The 16,149-nt window shown below is 36.1% G+C and overlaps 3 protein-coding genes and 1 non-coding gene across 5 annotated transcripts; 2 read left to right on the top strand and 2 right to left on the bottom strand.

Moving 5' to 3' along the window:
- Nucleotides 1-210: 210 nt before the first annotated feature.
- On the bottom strand, nucleotides 211-293 carry trnal-cag. The gene has a single exon. It is a non-coding gene; the product is annotated as a tRNA-Leu (tRNA).
- dusp23b (dual specificity phosphatase 23b) lies at nucleotides 274-2,730 on the top strand. 2 transcript variants are annotated; one of them, XM_046855175.1, is made up of 3 exons: nucleotides 274-637; nucleotides 1,206-1,499; nucleotides 2,466-2,730. In XM_046855175.1, exons 2-3 carry the CDS (start codon nucleotides 1,230-1,232, stop codon nucleotides 2,652-2,654), a joined length of 459 nt encoding a protein of 152 aa, XP_046711131.1. In that variant the 5' UTR covers nucleotides 274-637; nucleotides 1,206-1,229; the 3' UTR covers nucleotides 2,655-2,730. The 2 variants fall into 2 exon arrangements, with proteins under 2 accessions (XP_046711131.1, XP_046711130.1); XM_046855174.1 differs by lacking the exon at nucleotides 274-637 and adding an exon at nucleotides 702-1,020.
- Nucleotides 2,731-4,312: 1,582 nt separating this feature from the next.
- Nucleotides 4,313-9,408, bottom strand: txlnbb (taxilin beta b). The gene is given in 11 exon segments (XM_046855173.1): nucleotides 4,313-4,782; nucleotides 4,785-5,025; nucleotides 5,119-5,214; nucleotides 5,347-5,439; nucleotides 5,523-5,597; nucleotides 5,693-5,812; nucleotides 6,696-6,890; nucleotides 6,985-7,155; nucleotides 7,247-7,338; nucleotides 7,787-8,035; nucleotides 9,293-9,408. Coding segments are annotated over 10 exon segments (1,593 nt in total). The 5' UTR covers nucleotides 8,025-8,035; nucleotides 9,293-9,408; the 3' UTR covers nucleotides 4,313-4,510.
- Nucleotides 9,409-10,815: 1,407 nt separating this feature from the next.
- Nucleotides 10,816-11,727, top strand: LOC124390092 (gap junction epsilon-1 protein). The gene is given in 7 exon segments (XM_046855798.1): nucleotides 10,816-10,869; nucleotides 11,081-11,126; nucleotides 11,129-11,229; nucleotides 11,282-11,423; nucleotides 11,426-11,515; nucleotides 11,518-11,596; nucleotides 11,598-11,727. Coding segments are annotated over 7 exon segments (642 nt in total).
- Nucleotides 11,728-16,149: the final 4,422 nt, after the last annotated feature.

Genomic DNA, 16,149 nt, shown 5'->3' with positions numbered 1-16,149 from the left:
TTTAGATACATAATGCTTGCATAATCCATCGCGCAAAGTTACACATTACACCACGAGTTTTTTTTAATAATACAGTAATTTTATGTATATTTGAATAGTAATATATAACATATGATGCATTATATATACCAAGGACGTTCCTAACATGCTAAAATGAATATACTGACACGAACGTTGTAGTTTTAAAATAGTTAACCAAAAAAAGATTGCTGTCAGAAGTGGGATTCGAACCCACGCCTCCAGGGGAGACTGCGACCTGAACGCAGCGCCTTAGACCGCTCGGCCATCCTGACATATTTAAGTCGCTCTTCATTATCCCTTAAAACGGTTGTTACTCAATGTTTACATGCAGAATTTGCATACAAATGCCATTATTTAGATTTTTAACCGGGTTTACAACCGGGTCTATTTCCTGTACTCTCATTATAACTAACGACTGGTGACAATTCCCAGAGAGTATTTTTAGTTACATGCTTGCTAACTAGCTAGCTTAGCTTAGCTACCTAGCAAGCGGTAACCATTATACTGTAGGGCTACTCACTCGTACAGATGTATACGGTTCTTTGGGGTGTGCTTAACATTAAACATGTAGTTAAACTTGAACTTTATTGAAAGCGAATTTTAGAAATCGACTGAGGTAAGTTGGGACAACGAGCCATTTCTATGTAACTAGCGTAGCTGCTATACGCCTTAGGATTTATTGCAGGTCCGGATGTCTGAATTATAGTCAAAGAAACGGCTAGTCAAAGCAAAACATAATAGCTAGCTGTGTCAAACTGCAAAGTCTATAGCATTCAAATGTTTATGGTGCCTTTATTTAAATTAATATAAAAGCAATTTAATTAAAAACTGTTTAACTTAAAGGAGAATAAAGCTTTCCTGGAGTTACATTTTCAATAGATGGAAAGGGAACAACATTTACAGGATACAGAAAGTTCTAGAATAGCACTGTTCTGTCAGTATGATGACAGTAGTGTCACTCAGATGATGAAAATGTGCACTTTTAAATCCCAAAACAAAGTATGTAAAAATAACTACATGTTCTTTAATTGCGTTCGATTAACTTGTTATTAACTTCTGAAAATAGGAATGACAGCATGTTGATTTGACTTTGAGGGGTGCATTCTGTAGTGCAACATTCACAATGAAAGTCAAGTAACAAAATATGGTGGTGATTCGACTAATTTATTAATCTGGGTTTGCAGGTCCCTGGTGGATTGTTGAAAACAATGGCAGCCTCTCCACCTCCCAACTTTTCTTGGGTTGAATCCCATAAATTAGCTGGACTGGGAATGCCAAGGATGCCAGCCCATTATCAATTCTTACTGAATAACGGAATCAAACATTTAATCACTCTGTCTGAAAGAAAGCCCCCTTACCACGACTCGTGTCCAGAGCTGACTATGCATCACATTAGAATACACGATTTCTGTGCTCCAACTTTTGATCAAATCAAGCGCTTCTTGTCCATAGTGGAGGAGGCCAATTCAAAAGCAGAGGTAAAAAAAGAAAAAATACCCTAAAGTTATTCTATCATTTAAAAAACATTGTTTCTAGTGCAGTACTAATAATCACATTATCCTGTTTCTCCTGACCATGGTTGCCTGTTCTGTTCATCTTATGTTCACCTTATTTCTGTGCTGTGAATGGTGCATCACCAAACTATTCTGTGGTCCAAGATAATTTTGTGGTCATCACTTTTTACTAATAGGGTAGAGGACGATAGATAAAAGATGCTTAGATTGGCTACAGTCATTATTTATATATTTACCTGATAAAATGCCCAATGTAATTAGATACATTTGTTCATTTTACAGCTTTCTGCTGCTCATGGTTGTGGTTCATTAGATATTAGCCTGATAACTATGCTGTTAGATCATTAAACAACCCCAAACTTCTCATACTTGCAATAATAAGCGAGAGGTAGACACATAATAATAATCGTTTTTTGAAAAGTTATGGTACCTATTAGTCTTTAATAGATTTTGTTATAAGTATGATGGTATTTTGTATTTTGCACAATACTGCAATATAACAGGTGGCCTGTGACAGGTTATTAAATGGGCTTCACATTTGCCTTGTAGGAGTCTAGTGGTCTGGTGGTGATATTGTGGTGATAATCTGTGGTTTACTGATCAGTCAATGGCCGTAATTTACTTCTGTAATTTTTACTACTATTGTGGTCCTCCTGCAGGGAAACGAAAAACAGTGATGCATTTGTGGTTATCTAGATAAACACACATTTGAATAATATGGTAATTATGTAAATAGAAAAAAGTAAACAATTACAAACTGAATATACCCTATATTGGTTTAAAAAAGACAGAATAATTTTAAGTTTTAAATGTATAATAGACCAATTCTTATTAGTAATTAAGATTCAAGTTAATCTATCATTTAGAAAACATTGTTTCTAGTGCAGTACTAATAATCACATCATCTAACTCTGGTCTGTTTTATTGTAGGGGGTCGCAGTGCACTGTTTGCATGGCTTTGGAAGAACCGGAACTATGCTGGCCTGCTACTTAGTGAAGAGCAGAAAAATCAGTGGGATCGATGCCATTAATGAAATTAGAAGGATACGCCATGGTTCTATTGAAACTCGAGAGCAGGAGCAAATAATCATTCAGTTTTATCAGCAAAATAAATGTTGATTTGTATGAAGAACTATGTCAAGTCTTTTACCTTAAGGGTGTCAATAAAGTATATGAAATGGCTATGCAAACACAAGGTGTCCCAAAAGTCTTTATACATGTATAACAGCACCATGTAGGTGGATATTTGTGGATGTCTATTTTGCAATCGATCTTCATTACTTCCAGTCTTTTTGAATATGTTATTAGGTTTCACAGCAGTGTCATGTGTAATGCTTGCCATGTTCAGTGTGACAGTGACAGCTTCCTGATCTAGCCATAAAATGATTCCAATACCTTCTTTTGTCAGAGGCATTTTTAAGGGCTACCTGAAAAAAACTATATAAATTACGTTTTGGAAGACATTTTGCTTAAAAAAGATTTTTCCTATTTATTCAGACTTTGGGGACACCCTGTAGTTTTGTGTACATTTAAGACAGAACTTAGAATCTTAATAGGAAACGGTGATATTATGTTTGCTTGATTAATAATGTTAATAATCAGCGTTACCACATTAATGAAATGCTTATTCAGAATGTATAATGTATGACATTGAAAAACATCTGCTTGATTTCACTGAGAGTAGGCTTATGGAGAAAATCTTAATCTACAGATTACACATCTGACAAGAATTGTTACTGTTTATAGTCATTCTGAATAAACATTTAATTATACAGCATTTTAAAACTTACATGTAATCTAACAAAACCAAATCCATAATAAAAGAAATATGTACAAATGTGGATAAAAAAAAAAAACGTACTACCAATTTTTTGCAACATTGTGTGGTAGATTCAAAGCCAAATGGAGAAGTTTGTGCATTTGGTAGTGAAAATAAGGGAATTATTATCATTTCTGCTACATTGTAAACATCCGACTGTGTCGTAAATCAGTACATTGGATGTGGGACTGACACTGATTAGACTAGACAGGATGTTTTTTAATGTGTAGTCCAAAATGCATTATATTGTCCCTCTTGTCCTTGGTTTTTTTTTCCACCCTTTCATGAGCCATTTTTTTAAACAAACTGGTGTGTCCACTAGGTGGCAGCCCTCTTGCAAAGACATTTAAAGGGCCAGGTACTCAAAACTTTAAACATGTTCCTCTATAAATACTGCACTGGTTTTTGTAGAAGTACCTGCTTAATAAATATACACATTAGTTTTGTCTCTGTAGTTTGAGGTCAGGCAAGCTCATTTACAGCATCCGTTACCACCCAAACAGTTATTCTTTATGAAATACAAAAAAGAAACAAAGCATAAATATAAATGTTACATCTTTATGAATGATCCATTATTTTTACAGCAGCAATTCAGAGTAGTAATGTCATCATTTGCTACAGAGAATGTTTCATACTTATACTTCAAGTTGCAGCTGAGCAAAAAAAATCCTTTGTCATTTTTGCATGAAACAAAATGAGTGGAGATATCTCATACTTCCCAGAATTGCTTGTTAGAAGTGATCATAATTAGAATAAAGTTTTAAATTATTTTGAACATATTTGCTTGTGACTTTAAGTTCTGATCATTTATTCCTGTCAACAGCTCATGCATCACATTCCTACCATTTGCTTACCCCTCGCTGCATTTTTAGCACAGCTCATGCTATGTATACCAGCTTATGTTGAATTGGTATAGTGTAAGACCTTAAAACCACATTATAAAACCTCTTCAGTGAAAATTCAGAAACAGTAAATTGCAGCTGAGCTTTCCAACAGATGGTTATTTGCAGTTGACGAATATAAAGTAGCTACATTTAACTTATCCTGTATGAAAAATTAAAAAGTCAAAACACTTGTAGTCACTTGAAAAACTTGTTTATTTGATAAATGATGACAGATTCTTTAGTATGTAATAAAATGTTTTTTAAATAATATTTTAGTCAACAGTCTCCATTTCTTTGTCTCTAATCTCTTGATTTTTATCAGACAATGTTTCTGTGGATAGAGTTATCTCTTCTTCAGGGTGACACTCCAGATCAGTGGTGTCCTCTGCAGTTTCTTGGGACACTTGTAAACTCTTTGAGTGTTCTGAAACCTCACTAGCTTCTGCTTGAGCTGTCTGCTCACAGATATGAGATATTGTAAACGTTGCTGCCACCTCTTCAAGTCTGGACTTTTCCAACTTCAGATTCTCTAATTCTTTAGTAAAGGTGTTGCAGCAGCACTGGGTTCACTAAGTGCATCCTCGTGGCTCTTTCCTTCCTGATGGACACTTTTTATTTCTTCTGCTACCTCCACTTTAGTTGCTGTGTCTTCTGCAGCTTCAGGTGGTTGGCTTTCCTGTAGCTTCTGATAGAGACTCCTTCTTTCTTCCTGCAGGGCTCTACAGAGATTCTCCAATCTTTGTATCTTTAGAGTAAAAAGCTCAAACTCTTTCTCCTTCATTGCTTTCTACAAAGGACAAAGAAAAAATGTTTTTCCTTTAAAAAAAAAACCTGGACTCAATTGAAAACTTCTGATATATAAGTTAAAAGAGTTTCTTACATCTGCAACCATTTCAATGAGAGTTTTATTACAACCATCAAAGCGTAATTTCCAGGAACTGGCCTCCTTTTCCAGCTTTTTCATCTTTTTTGCCATCTGCAACATAGATAATAAATGCTTAATAATGTCTAGTATGATATTTGCAGCGTTAATTTTTTTGTGTTGTATGGTATCATTTTAATTAGGTATCCTACTAGTTAATTATTTTATAAGTTAAATGGTACCTACTTTATCTATGTCTTGTTTAAACGTGGCGTAAACACCACTGCTCTTTGACACAGCTCCTCTGAATTCATCAAACTTCTCAGAATACACATCAAGCTGTAAAAGGAAAGTACATTATAGAAATTAATTATATGTTCATTATTCAAAAATCATTTGAATTACAGTTTGATGTTAATTACCTGGGCCTTCATGTTAGTTTCTTGCTCTTTCATAAGTGTCACTTGTAGTTTGGCTTCAGTGGTGTGCTTCAGTAACTGTCCATAAAGAATAAACAAAAATGGGCTGCATTATTTTTTTTGCATGTAAAATGTGATCATGCATGTGAATTATCTGACATTATAAACCTTACATGTGCTCTCTCCATCTTGTGCTTTTCTTGAGCATCTTTCAGCAGTGCATTTGCCTGAGCAAGTTTGGTCTCCAACAACTTCTGCTGTAGGTCTCTATGCTTAAACACTTTCTCAAGATTCTGAAATAGTCAGAGACAATAACAGAGCCAATCTTAGTCCATAGAAGAGACTTTGTATTAAACAAAATGCTTTAACTTTGCTCTGTGAAATTTAGCCTTGTCCTCTAACCGAGCATGATACAGTTTCTCCAGATATTATTATTTTCCATTTTTCCACCCATATTGATGTATATTGAACCTGCCACTTTTTACCATGCCTCGCTAGGGAATTTGGATGGGTTTTATTGACTACCTGATAGTATGACACATAGGAGGTCTTGAGCAAAGGTGCATTGAAACACCAGATTTAAGTCTCATTAATGTAGAGCAGCATTTTAACACATCACATTATTGTGTTCTTTTGTTCACAATGAACAGTACTTGATTCTACTTAGCATACTGAGGTGTAAATAATAATTTTAAAAAAGCTCAAGCCCCTGTCTTTCATACATTACAAGAATCAGTTTAATTCTCTCGCAGACCATCTTATGTTCTATTAACAAATCTTGTGGCTGCGTATTTCATATTTTCTGTGGAAATAGTGTAACATCATCACCAAGGGTTTTAATATAAATAGAATGGCATGAATAATGAGACAGGGGCAGATTTCTTTCTGCTTAGACTGAGTCACAATGTTGGGTATAAGGTGGAAATATGACTTTGAACCTGGGAGCACATTATCAACTTTTCTGTATAACAAATAGTCATTAACTATAAAGCATGAATGCAGCTGCCTTTAAAGTCTAGCCCTCCCTTTTAATATCATGACCCACCACCACGGATTTCTTCCTAATGTAATGAATCCACATTCTTATAAATGCATAGGATCAGGTTCCTTTAAGGCTCTTTGTATCTAACAGTTTAGTTCTTCAATAGATTTCACCCAGCTATAAAGGTCCCATACCGCCTCTCGCTGGTCATATTTAGCAATGAGGCTTTTGAGTTTTTCAGCCAGGTCACTGTTCTCCTGACACAGTTTGTTGTTGCGATTGCTGTGCTCCTCGATTTGGGCCTGGATGTCTGTAAGTGTGTTCTGGAAATGAGTAGTGATCTCCTTCCTCTTTAGATCATCTTCACGGCATCTTTGAAGTGTCTCATCCTGTCAAAGGTAATTATGCATCACTTCTTCTGTACACTCATTAAAAATTCTTAACTGTACAAAAGGTTTTAACTAGGATTTTAGACAATCACACCTTGAGTGTCTTATTATGTCTCTGCAGCTCTCTGCAAAGCCCCTCAAGTTTACTCCGGGCCAGCACTGCTCTACTGTGCTCACTCTGCAGCTGGTCTTTCTCTTTCATCACCTGCAGCAGTTTCCTCTGCAGCATCTTCAGCTGCTTCTGATCTGAGCGGTACTCTTCAAGCTGTGATACAAGACCATTATTGATATGAATTAAAATCAAAAGAAAACAAAACGCACATCATGCAGCATAAGTTATAGGTTTATGTGCTCACCAGCTCTGCATGCTTCTTTATAAGAGCTTCCAGTTTCTGCTCAGGAGTACCTAGCTTGTTCAGGCTTTGCATAAGAAGCATGGCCTCTTTCCCTGTGGTGAAAAAGATGGTTTATTTAATTTTTATCACAGCAATGTTGAATTCTGTAATCAGAAGAGGATACATTTTCTATTACAGAATGGCTATGACAGTAGTTCTGGCATTAAAGCGTATATGAGATTTTTAAAAAAGAGAAAGAGAAATGACTATTGGTGTTCAAGCATATCTGATAACAGTAAAAAGCTGTTTTTTGGACGTTCATAACACCAACACCATGACATAATGACAATCGAAAAAGTATGATATGCTATTTTAGGTGAACATCTTGGGTCAAATTACACCACCCAATAGTTAATTATTTCTCTATAATAATAATAATAATTCTCTATAAACACTATCATGTTTTATTCATTACTGCAATACAGAGCCATACAGAAAACAAAAACTTTTTTTTTAAATTTAAGGTGATTTCATGTAATAGTCCACAAAAAAAGTCCTCACCAAGGCCTTTAAGCATTTTCTTTTCTAGCCTGGGGTCCTTTGCCTTTCCAGACTCTTTGGTGTCTGTGACTGTCTCTTCTTCCAGCTCGTCATTATCTTCTGCCTTCTCAGCTGCCTGATAAAAATTGATGATCTCCTCTAATTGCTTACTCAGGTCCTCAGAGAGATCAGGGGTAACATCTACAATAGGGACACTGTCAAGGGTCTGTTCATCTGCAGGCTGGCTACAGTTCTCCATTCTTATAGTCACTGAAAAGACAAGAAAGATGTACTTAAACTTTAGCATTCTTGTCATGGTGGAGAGGTCTCAGTCAATCATGCAACAAGTATAAGAAAATAAGTCAACACTGTAACAGCAAACTAAGAAAACAATGTTTTCAGATGAGTATAAAATAATGTCTGGACTGGAGGTCCCTTTTAGATGGTACTTGGATTTAAATGTAGATGATGACAGTTGTGTTACATTGATAATTACATAATTCTGTATTATTTTAAAAGCAACAACACCTCATAATTAATAATATTTGATGTGTCAGTCCAGACAAGATATCTTATGATGATTGAGATTTGAGATTTACTTATATTACTTTGACCTTTTGGTATATAGGGCCCCAGTAACAAAAGTTAGTGTAATGAAAACTTTTAACAATTACTATTACTAACAATTGGCTCTTGTGCAAATTAGAAACATTGTTTTAAAAATCCCAGCACCTTCAAAACCCCAAGAATATCTCTGCAAATATAGGGAAATGTAAGGACCTGCAGTTTGTTTAAGAGAAGATGGTGGTGTTCACTTGTTTTGTAGCACTAAAACGGACATGTTAGCAGCAGATGTTTCCTTGAAAGACATTTGGGCTACAGTTCTTAACTTTGAGGTTGTTTACCCCTTGAGTTAGACTGCTTAATTTCACTGCTCATTTGGTTAAATTTAGCCTCTGTCCAAGCTGATCACCCCCTGATCACCCCCTGGCGTCACAAGCATAGCACATGGCACATGGCACCTGTTCTAGGCCAGGAGTCTATTTTAGGATCTTCTTAATATGGTCAACTTGTTTAATATTCTTATTTTTAATAAAAATGGGTTTTTTTTCTGCCTCATTGATCACATCCTTGATATGTTTTGCTTTTAATTTATTACTTTTACTGTTTAGACCTAAACCTGGTTTGTAATGTTTTTACGTCATTTTGCTTTTTAGATTGCCCAGGCTATTGGCTCACATTACATTTTAATAAACACACTGCAGCGACTTGTTGTTTTACATGAACAAATGAATCTCTTCATAGAACATACTTAGACATAAATAACATGCACTTCTAAACCATGGCAAGCGTTTCACATTCTTTATGCGTGACACAGTGGTAAAAAGATCTTTACTATAATGACAAATGAGAAAAGAAGAACACTGGAAAAAGTAATGCATTTATGAAATATCTACATATATATAAAGATAGCAAATGGTTTTATTTGGTCTCTTGAGTTTAAAAGAGAATTCCAACAGTACTTACCAGCAGAAGCAGTGGAGTAGACAGAAGCTGAGTGAAGGAAGGTTTTAAGCGCCTGCTCCTGCAAACACAGCAGCTGTGATGGGCAGACCTCAAAATAATCTGGTAGGACTCTATTCAAACCTACTCTGGTACACAAGTAAGAACATCCACCAGTTTTTGATTATTACTACAAAATGAGAACATAATACCTGCAAATTCACTATTCTCTAAATAAATACATTTCCTGAAAGGAATTAGTTATAATTAATAAATAATTTTTAAATAATTTTCATAAAAACAAAGGTAAAGTATAAGGTTATAAATATAATGTAAGGGGTGGCGTTGTTATTTTGTTTGTTTATTTGTTTGTAAACAGACAAAATCACCTAAATATCTGCATATCAGATCATAAAGGGTAAAAAAAAAAAAACGCACATTGGGACGTTATTTGCTCCAAAGAATACTCTGATGGATTATGGGAATTTATTGCTGAATAGAAAGGACAGGTAACTTTCCAAAATTTGTGAGCATGTTCTCTCTGAAACACAGACCGTAGCTATGGCAAGAAGCAATCATTACATATTAAAATGTGTGAACATTATAATAATAAATGCTTTGTTTAATCAAACTTTATCAATTAACAAAAGGAACGCACAATTAAATGTAAGTCACTTAAAAATAAAATGTATTATTATATGCATAACTGAGTGCATGAGTAGTATATAAAAATACATTTTATGTATGAAGATAAAATCCCTAACATTTTATTTTTACAGTTAGCTATATATATCTATTTGGACAATGTTAGTGTAACTAATGGATCACATAACATTTCAGCAAAGAATTGACTTGGCTTTGACCCCGCAAACATCCCGAACCATCTAGAGACGTACCAGTGCCAATTGGATCCTACTTCATGTGGAGTTTGGACACTGGACCTCCTTGAGTGTTTAAAGGCTCTGGCATGGAGAAGCTGGTGTTGTATTTATGATGATTGCAAATTTTTTATATTTTATGAGTTGCTCAGTAGCTCCTAGTTTTATAACCACAAATTACTGTAGAAGACTGTAGAAAGAACAATACTCGTAATTACATTCCAGTGCTCATGTTAGTTCTCACTCTCCAGTGTTCTGTATTGTTTAAAGATTTATGATCACACTCTTGATATCACCAAATGAGGATGGGTTCCCCTTTTGAGTCTGGTTCCTCTCAAGGTTTCTTCCTCATAACATCTAAGGGAGTTTTTCCTTGCCACAGTCGCCATGGCTGCTCATCAGGGATAAATACACACCGTTCACTTTAACTCTTAAAATTCTGTAAAGCTGCTTTGAGACAATGTCTGTTGTGAAAGTGCTATAGAAATAAAATCATCTGTTTTCATCACCACATTTATGAGTTAAATGGGGATTATGTGTAGGCTACATGTTCTCTCTTTTTGCGTATGCCTAAAGGAAATATGCACTGACAGGGTTTTTTCCTCAGTTGAAAGGTCACCAATAGTAGCAGAGTCTTAATTGGCTCTCCACAAAAGCCACTGTTCGGCCATGAGGCCCACGTTCCACAAAATACCTGAACTTACAGAACAGAGACAAAATCATGTAATTAAACTACATAATACACAATAAGGGTTTTGTAAGTAAAAATCACCTAAGTTTATGTATGCCTTTTTAACCACATTGTTTTATATATATATATATAAATAAATATTTGGAATTTTTAGATTTTTTTATTTTTTTCGATTTTAGAATATTTAGAATTTTTAGAACAATTTATTATTTACACCCATTTATTATGATGTTTGTGTATTAGCTCCAGCCACCTACTGTGATTGGTTATTTCCACACCTTCTTCTTTTCTGTTTTTTCCTGGGGTTTTTGGGATTTGCAGTTTATGGTAATGAGGCTCTTCACTTTAGCTGTTTCCCTGACTGGTGGGAACAAAATGTCTTCTGTTGAACCATTTCTGACCAATATGTATGTTGTTTATTAAATGATAATTTTTTTTCAATACCTCTTTCAAGTCTTTCTTAGCCTACAGCTTGTAACAGTTCTTGTACTAGTACCCGTGTCCCATACTTATGCAGTATGGAAATGTATGGACCAAAAGGAAATTACTGAGCAACCCATGAGCACAGTCTTTTATATAATCTCTGTGCTTTGCGGATGATCCTGGAAGTGGCAGCATTCTGATTACTGAGCCATCTTCTGGGATTTCTAGTTCAACCCATGTTCATGTGTGCTGCCAGCTTACTGAAAAGGACTTCAACTTTACCAAGTTTATGAATCCAGAGTACTTTAAAAAGACTATCAACCTCTGTGCAATGTATATTCACTATCATCACAGTGTTTTTGTGTATTGCAGAGATTTTATTTTATTTTTTGCAGATAGGGGTGTTATTTGGGCACACAATGACAGCTCTGTATTGTCTTGAAATTGTTCATGCAAAATGTCTTTGAAAATGTTCATATATTCATGATTTTGAAACATCCATCCAACAGTTGTTTTACAGTTTGCTTTGAAGCCAATCTCAGGTAGAATTAAATATGACTGAAAGATACTTTACAGGGGCCTATAATTTAAGTTACACAGTACTAATAAAATTTCAAACAAAATTTTCATTCAGGAATTTATTCTTTGTATTATTTTATACTGACAGAGTAAATGTGTTTTGTTTTTTGTTTTTTTGGCCAGCGGTGAATTTATTTACATATTGTGCTTTTCTTTCCAGTTAGTTTTATCTCACACTTACAGTCTTTACTTGCTTATTTACTGCAAAATTAACCACTTCTCTCTGTGGCAAGGAAAAACTCCCTGAGACAGCATGAAAACTTGAGAGGAACCAGTTTCAAAAGGGACCTTTGTTGTGCGGTCCCAAGCCATTACAGTAGACTGTTGATATTAATTACAGTGCAAATCCTCAGCTAATCAGTTGCTTAATAACTTCATGGTTCTTTAGACTCTTTATGTGGAACCATCCCCAGCTGCACAGAATGGTCTCCAATTAAAGAGAATGCCATCCAGAGGTAGGGCATCTAGATGAATCAGGCAGATCCGAAAAGAAGTGCCTCAGGAACATGTTTAAACCATTTCAAGACAGAATTTTCCCTCTCCTGCCCAAAACAACAGATTTAAATCTTTCGAGCTGAGATGAATACAAATAGCTGACAAAATCATTAGTATGTTAGTTATGTTGCATGACTGGTTGGAACACTAATGACTGTGACTGATCTAACTTGATACTCTGCTAAAGCATGTGAAAAGTAATTTGATAATTAGCTGAGGCAATGACACTACTTTACCAGCAGAGGGCCTTTCCACTAAATTCTATTTACTCACTTCATTTTTTGTGACCACTTCCTGTACAACCCAGTCTCGCAGCATTTCGTGATATAGTCACGAAAGTTAATATATTGACACGTGTTCATGGACACGAATTTCCCTCTTTTCAGTGTCATTCAGCACGACAGCACGTGCCTCCACCACATTTTTTTTTTTGCCACTGGGGCCACATACGCTGTATTGTGTTTTTTTTTTTCCTCATTTATTATTCCTATTTAAAATATTTTTCAAGCACTATTACTCAACATTTAATTAGGAGATTTTATTCTTGTTTTTAGTGCTTTTTATTCTGTAAACTACTCAGAATTATAAAGCATCATTAGTAGTTGCTTGGAGTCAAAATATAGCAAATATATTCTCCCGGTAAATTAAAAAGTCTGCAGATTTGTGCTACGGCAACGCTTCTTTATTTTGCTGTTTCTATTCTCAAAAAATACAATTTTTCCATCGGTTTGGTGTGTGAAATCTAGCAGTAAATCCTACAGTACCTACCATGAGCCTTATTGACCATTGCTTTAGTGAAGACACCACTGAAACTCATCGCGGACCCGGGATTTTTAATGATATCGTCATCTCTTTTTTTCCTTCTTTTTTGTGGGATCAGTTGTGGATTAATAAATGCAAATGTATCAAGATGAAAGAACTTTTAACTATACAATTCAATTCTTTAATTGTTCATAATTATAATAAACAATATCACTTTTTTTGGAATGTGATTATGCAAAGGATTTTTTTCTCTGTTTACAACAATTTTTATTTTTTAAAATAATTCATGTACTGTTATTGATCTGGGAATCAGGGTCAAAGGGATGGATGGTACATGGTATTTCATAATTATAAAGTAAAAAATGTAAAGGTATTTTTTTTATTATTGATTTCAAACTATTTTATGATTCTCTAAAACAAGCTCTTCTCAAGCCATATATTGGTATTTTAAATAATATTTGTGTTGTCTGCATCCTATGTGAGTAATACTAACTTCATTATAAGCCATGTCTAGTTTAAGTTTTATCAATTAAAGTGTAACAGTGTGGAGCACTGCATTATTGTGTGGGTTAGGGGTCATTTGATCTGGTGTAGAATACCTGGGGGATTTGTGCGACATTTACATTTAACAATGTAAATTCCTGTGTTCACGTTTTCAAGGCCCAGTTTTAAAAGGAGTAAGAGAAAATATACCCTGTCAATTATACCAATTTATTTATTATTATTATTACATTTGACACTTCTGTTCCACTGACTTTTGAAATGATGGCTACACCCCTGAATGTGTCAGTATTAACAATAAAACTTGGCCTACCATTACTACACCTAACTACTTCTTCTTCTTTCAGCTGCTCCCATTAGGGGATCATCCGTCTCCATACTACTCCGTCCTCTACAATCCACAAACACACAATGCAACTGCTTCTGACCTTCTCTATACTTCTCCATCAACATTCTCAAAGCAATTATTGCATCTGTGGTGCTCTTCCTCAGCATGAAACTATTCTGTTGCTCACAGATGGTCACCTCTTCTCTCAGCCTGGCTTCCACTACTCTTTCCCTTAACTTCATGGTGTGACTGATCAACTTTATTTCCCTGTAGATACTGCAGCACACTCCTTCTCCATTCCTTAGGCATCCTCTCAACTTCCAGAATCTTATTCAACAACCTGGATAAAAACTATTGTCATCTCTCCTAAATATCTCCATGCTTCTACCGTTATGTCATCTTGGCCAACCGACTTTCCACACTTCGTCCACTTAATCGCTGCTCTGACTTCCTTCTTACTAATCCTATCTACTTCCTACTTCACCATCTCCACATCATCCAACCTTCTCTCTCTCTCTCTCTCTCTCTCTCTCATTTGCCTCATTCATCAGCTGCTCAAAATACTCCCTCCATCTTCTCAACACACTCTCCTCACTAGACAACACATTTCCATCTCCATCCTTTATTGCTCTAACTTGCAGCACATCCTTCCCAACTTGGTCCCTCTGCCTGGTCAATAAATCATTTTCTTCTTCCTTAGTGTCCAACTCCATATAAAGCTCCTCATATGCCTTTTCCTTGGCTTTCGCCACATCCCTCTTCACCTGCTGCCCGCATCTCCTTGTCTTATACGTCACCCTATGCTCCTGCTTCTTCTTAAAATAAGTATTCACCACTGCCATTTCCATCCATTTAGCAAAATCTACCACCATATGCCTTCCACATTCCCCTCTTTAAAGCCATATCTACCCATCACCTCCTCATCACTTCTGTTCCCTTCACCAACATGCCCATTAAAGTCTGCCCCAATCACAAATCGTTTATCCCTCGGTACACCTTCTATCACTCCAGAATGTTTCCTTCTCCTCCATCTTACAGCCCACTTGTTGGAGCATAAGCACTGATGACATTTATCATCACTCCTTTAACTTCCAGCCTCATGTTCATCACCCTATCAGAAACTCTCTTCACCTCCACTAAACTCTTACTGTACTCTTCCTTCAGGATCACCCCTACACCATTTCTCTTTCCATCCACACCATGATAGAACAGAATAAACCCACCTTCAATGTTCCTCGCCTTACTCCCTTTCCACTTGGTCTCCTGAACACACAACATATCTACCTTACTCCTCTCCATCATATCAGCTAACTCTTTCCCTTTACTAGTCATAGTACCAACATTTAAAGTACCAACCTGAACCTCCACTCTCCTCCACTTCTTTCCCTGCCATCTCTGTAGACATCTTTCTCCTTTCCTTCTCCACCTTCGGCCAACAGTGTTCAATTTCCACTGGTACCCTGTTGGCTAACGATACCTGTGGCGGTCATTGGCACGTTTCACGTTGGATGCCCTTCCTCACGCAACCCTCCCTATTTATCCGAGCTTGGGACGGCACTGAGTGCACTGACTTGTGCAACACTAATGGCTGGGTTAGTCTTGGTAGCTTAGTCTTTTAAAGTATATAAAGTGTATTACAGCCAAAAGGTGTTCGGTGACATAAAGTACCAGTGGTCTAACTGATTGGAATTTGGCACTACTTCAATGGAATATAGTACTAACATTTTCAGACAGTTCGGACCATTTTCTTTTTCATAAAGGTGTAAGGGTAATAGAATGATGTCAATTACTGTTAAATGCCATAAAAATGACAATAAAGAGGGAGAAAATGGCAATCAGGCCCCTCTGTCATTTGCCCTAATGTCCTTAGACATGTCTCTTACACATTTGTTCAGCCATATTGAGTGGACAGTCTAGATTTAATGTGAAGGCAGTCTCAATACCAGTCTACAACTTATTCAACGTTGTTGCTGTGCACTAATGTCTTCAAACTGCTCTGATGGCAGACTAGAAGCATTCACTTTGCCAATTTCTTTTCATTCCACAGCAGTGCAGTGAAGGAGCCCAGCCTTCACTTCATACTAGTCTCCACAGCCATATCTGATTCTTGTTTCACTTCTTGCTCAGGCACTGCAGACTTAGTGGAAGGCAATTAATAGCCAGCAGTATTTTCACAGTCTGTGAGGGATGCTTCATGTATTGCTAATAGCATTATGCTGCAATT

Source organism: Silurus meridionalis, chromosome 8, assembly GCF_014805685.1.
Source record: "Silurus meridionalis isolate SWU-2019-XX chromosome 8, ASM1480568v1, whole genome shotgun sequence".
NCBI classification, from domain to species: domain Eukaryota; kingdom Metazoa; phylum Chordata; class Actinopteri; order Siluriformes; family Siluridae; genus Silurus; species Silurus meridionalis.
The sequence above is the reverse complement of the archived record's forward strand: the minus strand, read 5'-3'. Positions and strand labels throughout refer to the sequence as shown.

What these genes read in the sequence shown, in the direction of transcription:
- dusp23b (XM_046855174.1), top strand. Translation starts at nt 901, where the DNA reads ATGGAAAGGGAACAACATTTACAGGATACAGAAAGTTCTAGAATAGCA. An exon ending in CTTTTAAATCCCAAAACAAA is followed by an intron (nt 1,021 to 1,205) that starts GTATGTAAAAAT and finishes CTGGGTTTGCAG; the next exon opens with GTCCCTGGTGGATTGTTGAA. An exon ending in AGGCCAATTCAAAAGCAGAG is followed by an intron (nt 1,500 to 2,465) that starts GTAAAAAAAGAA and finishes GTTTTATTGTAG; the next exon opens with GGGGTCGCAGTGCACTGTTT.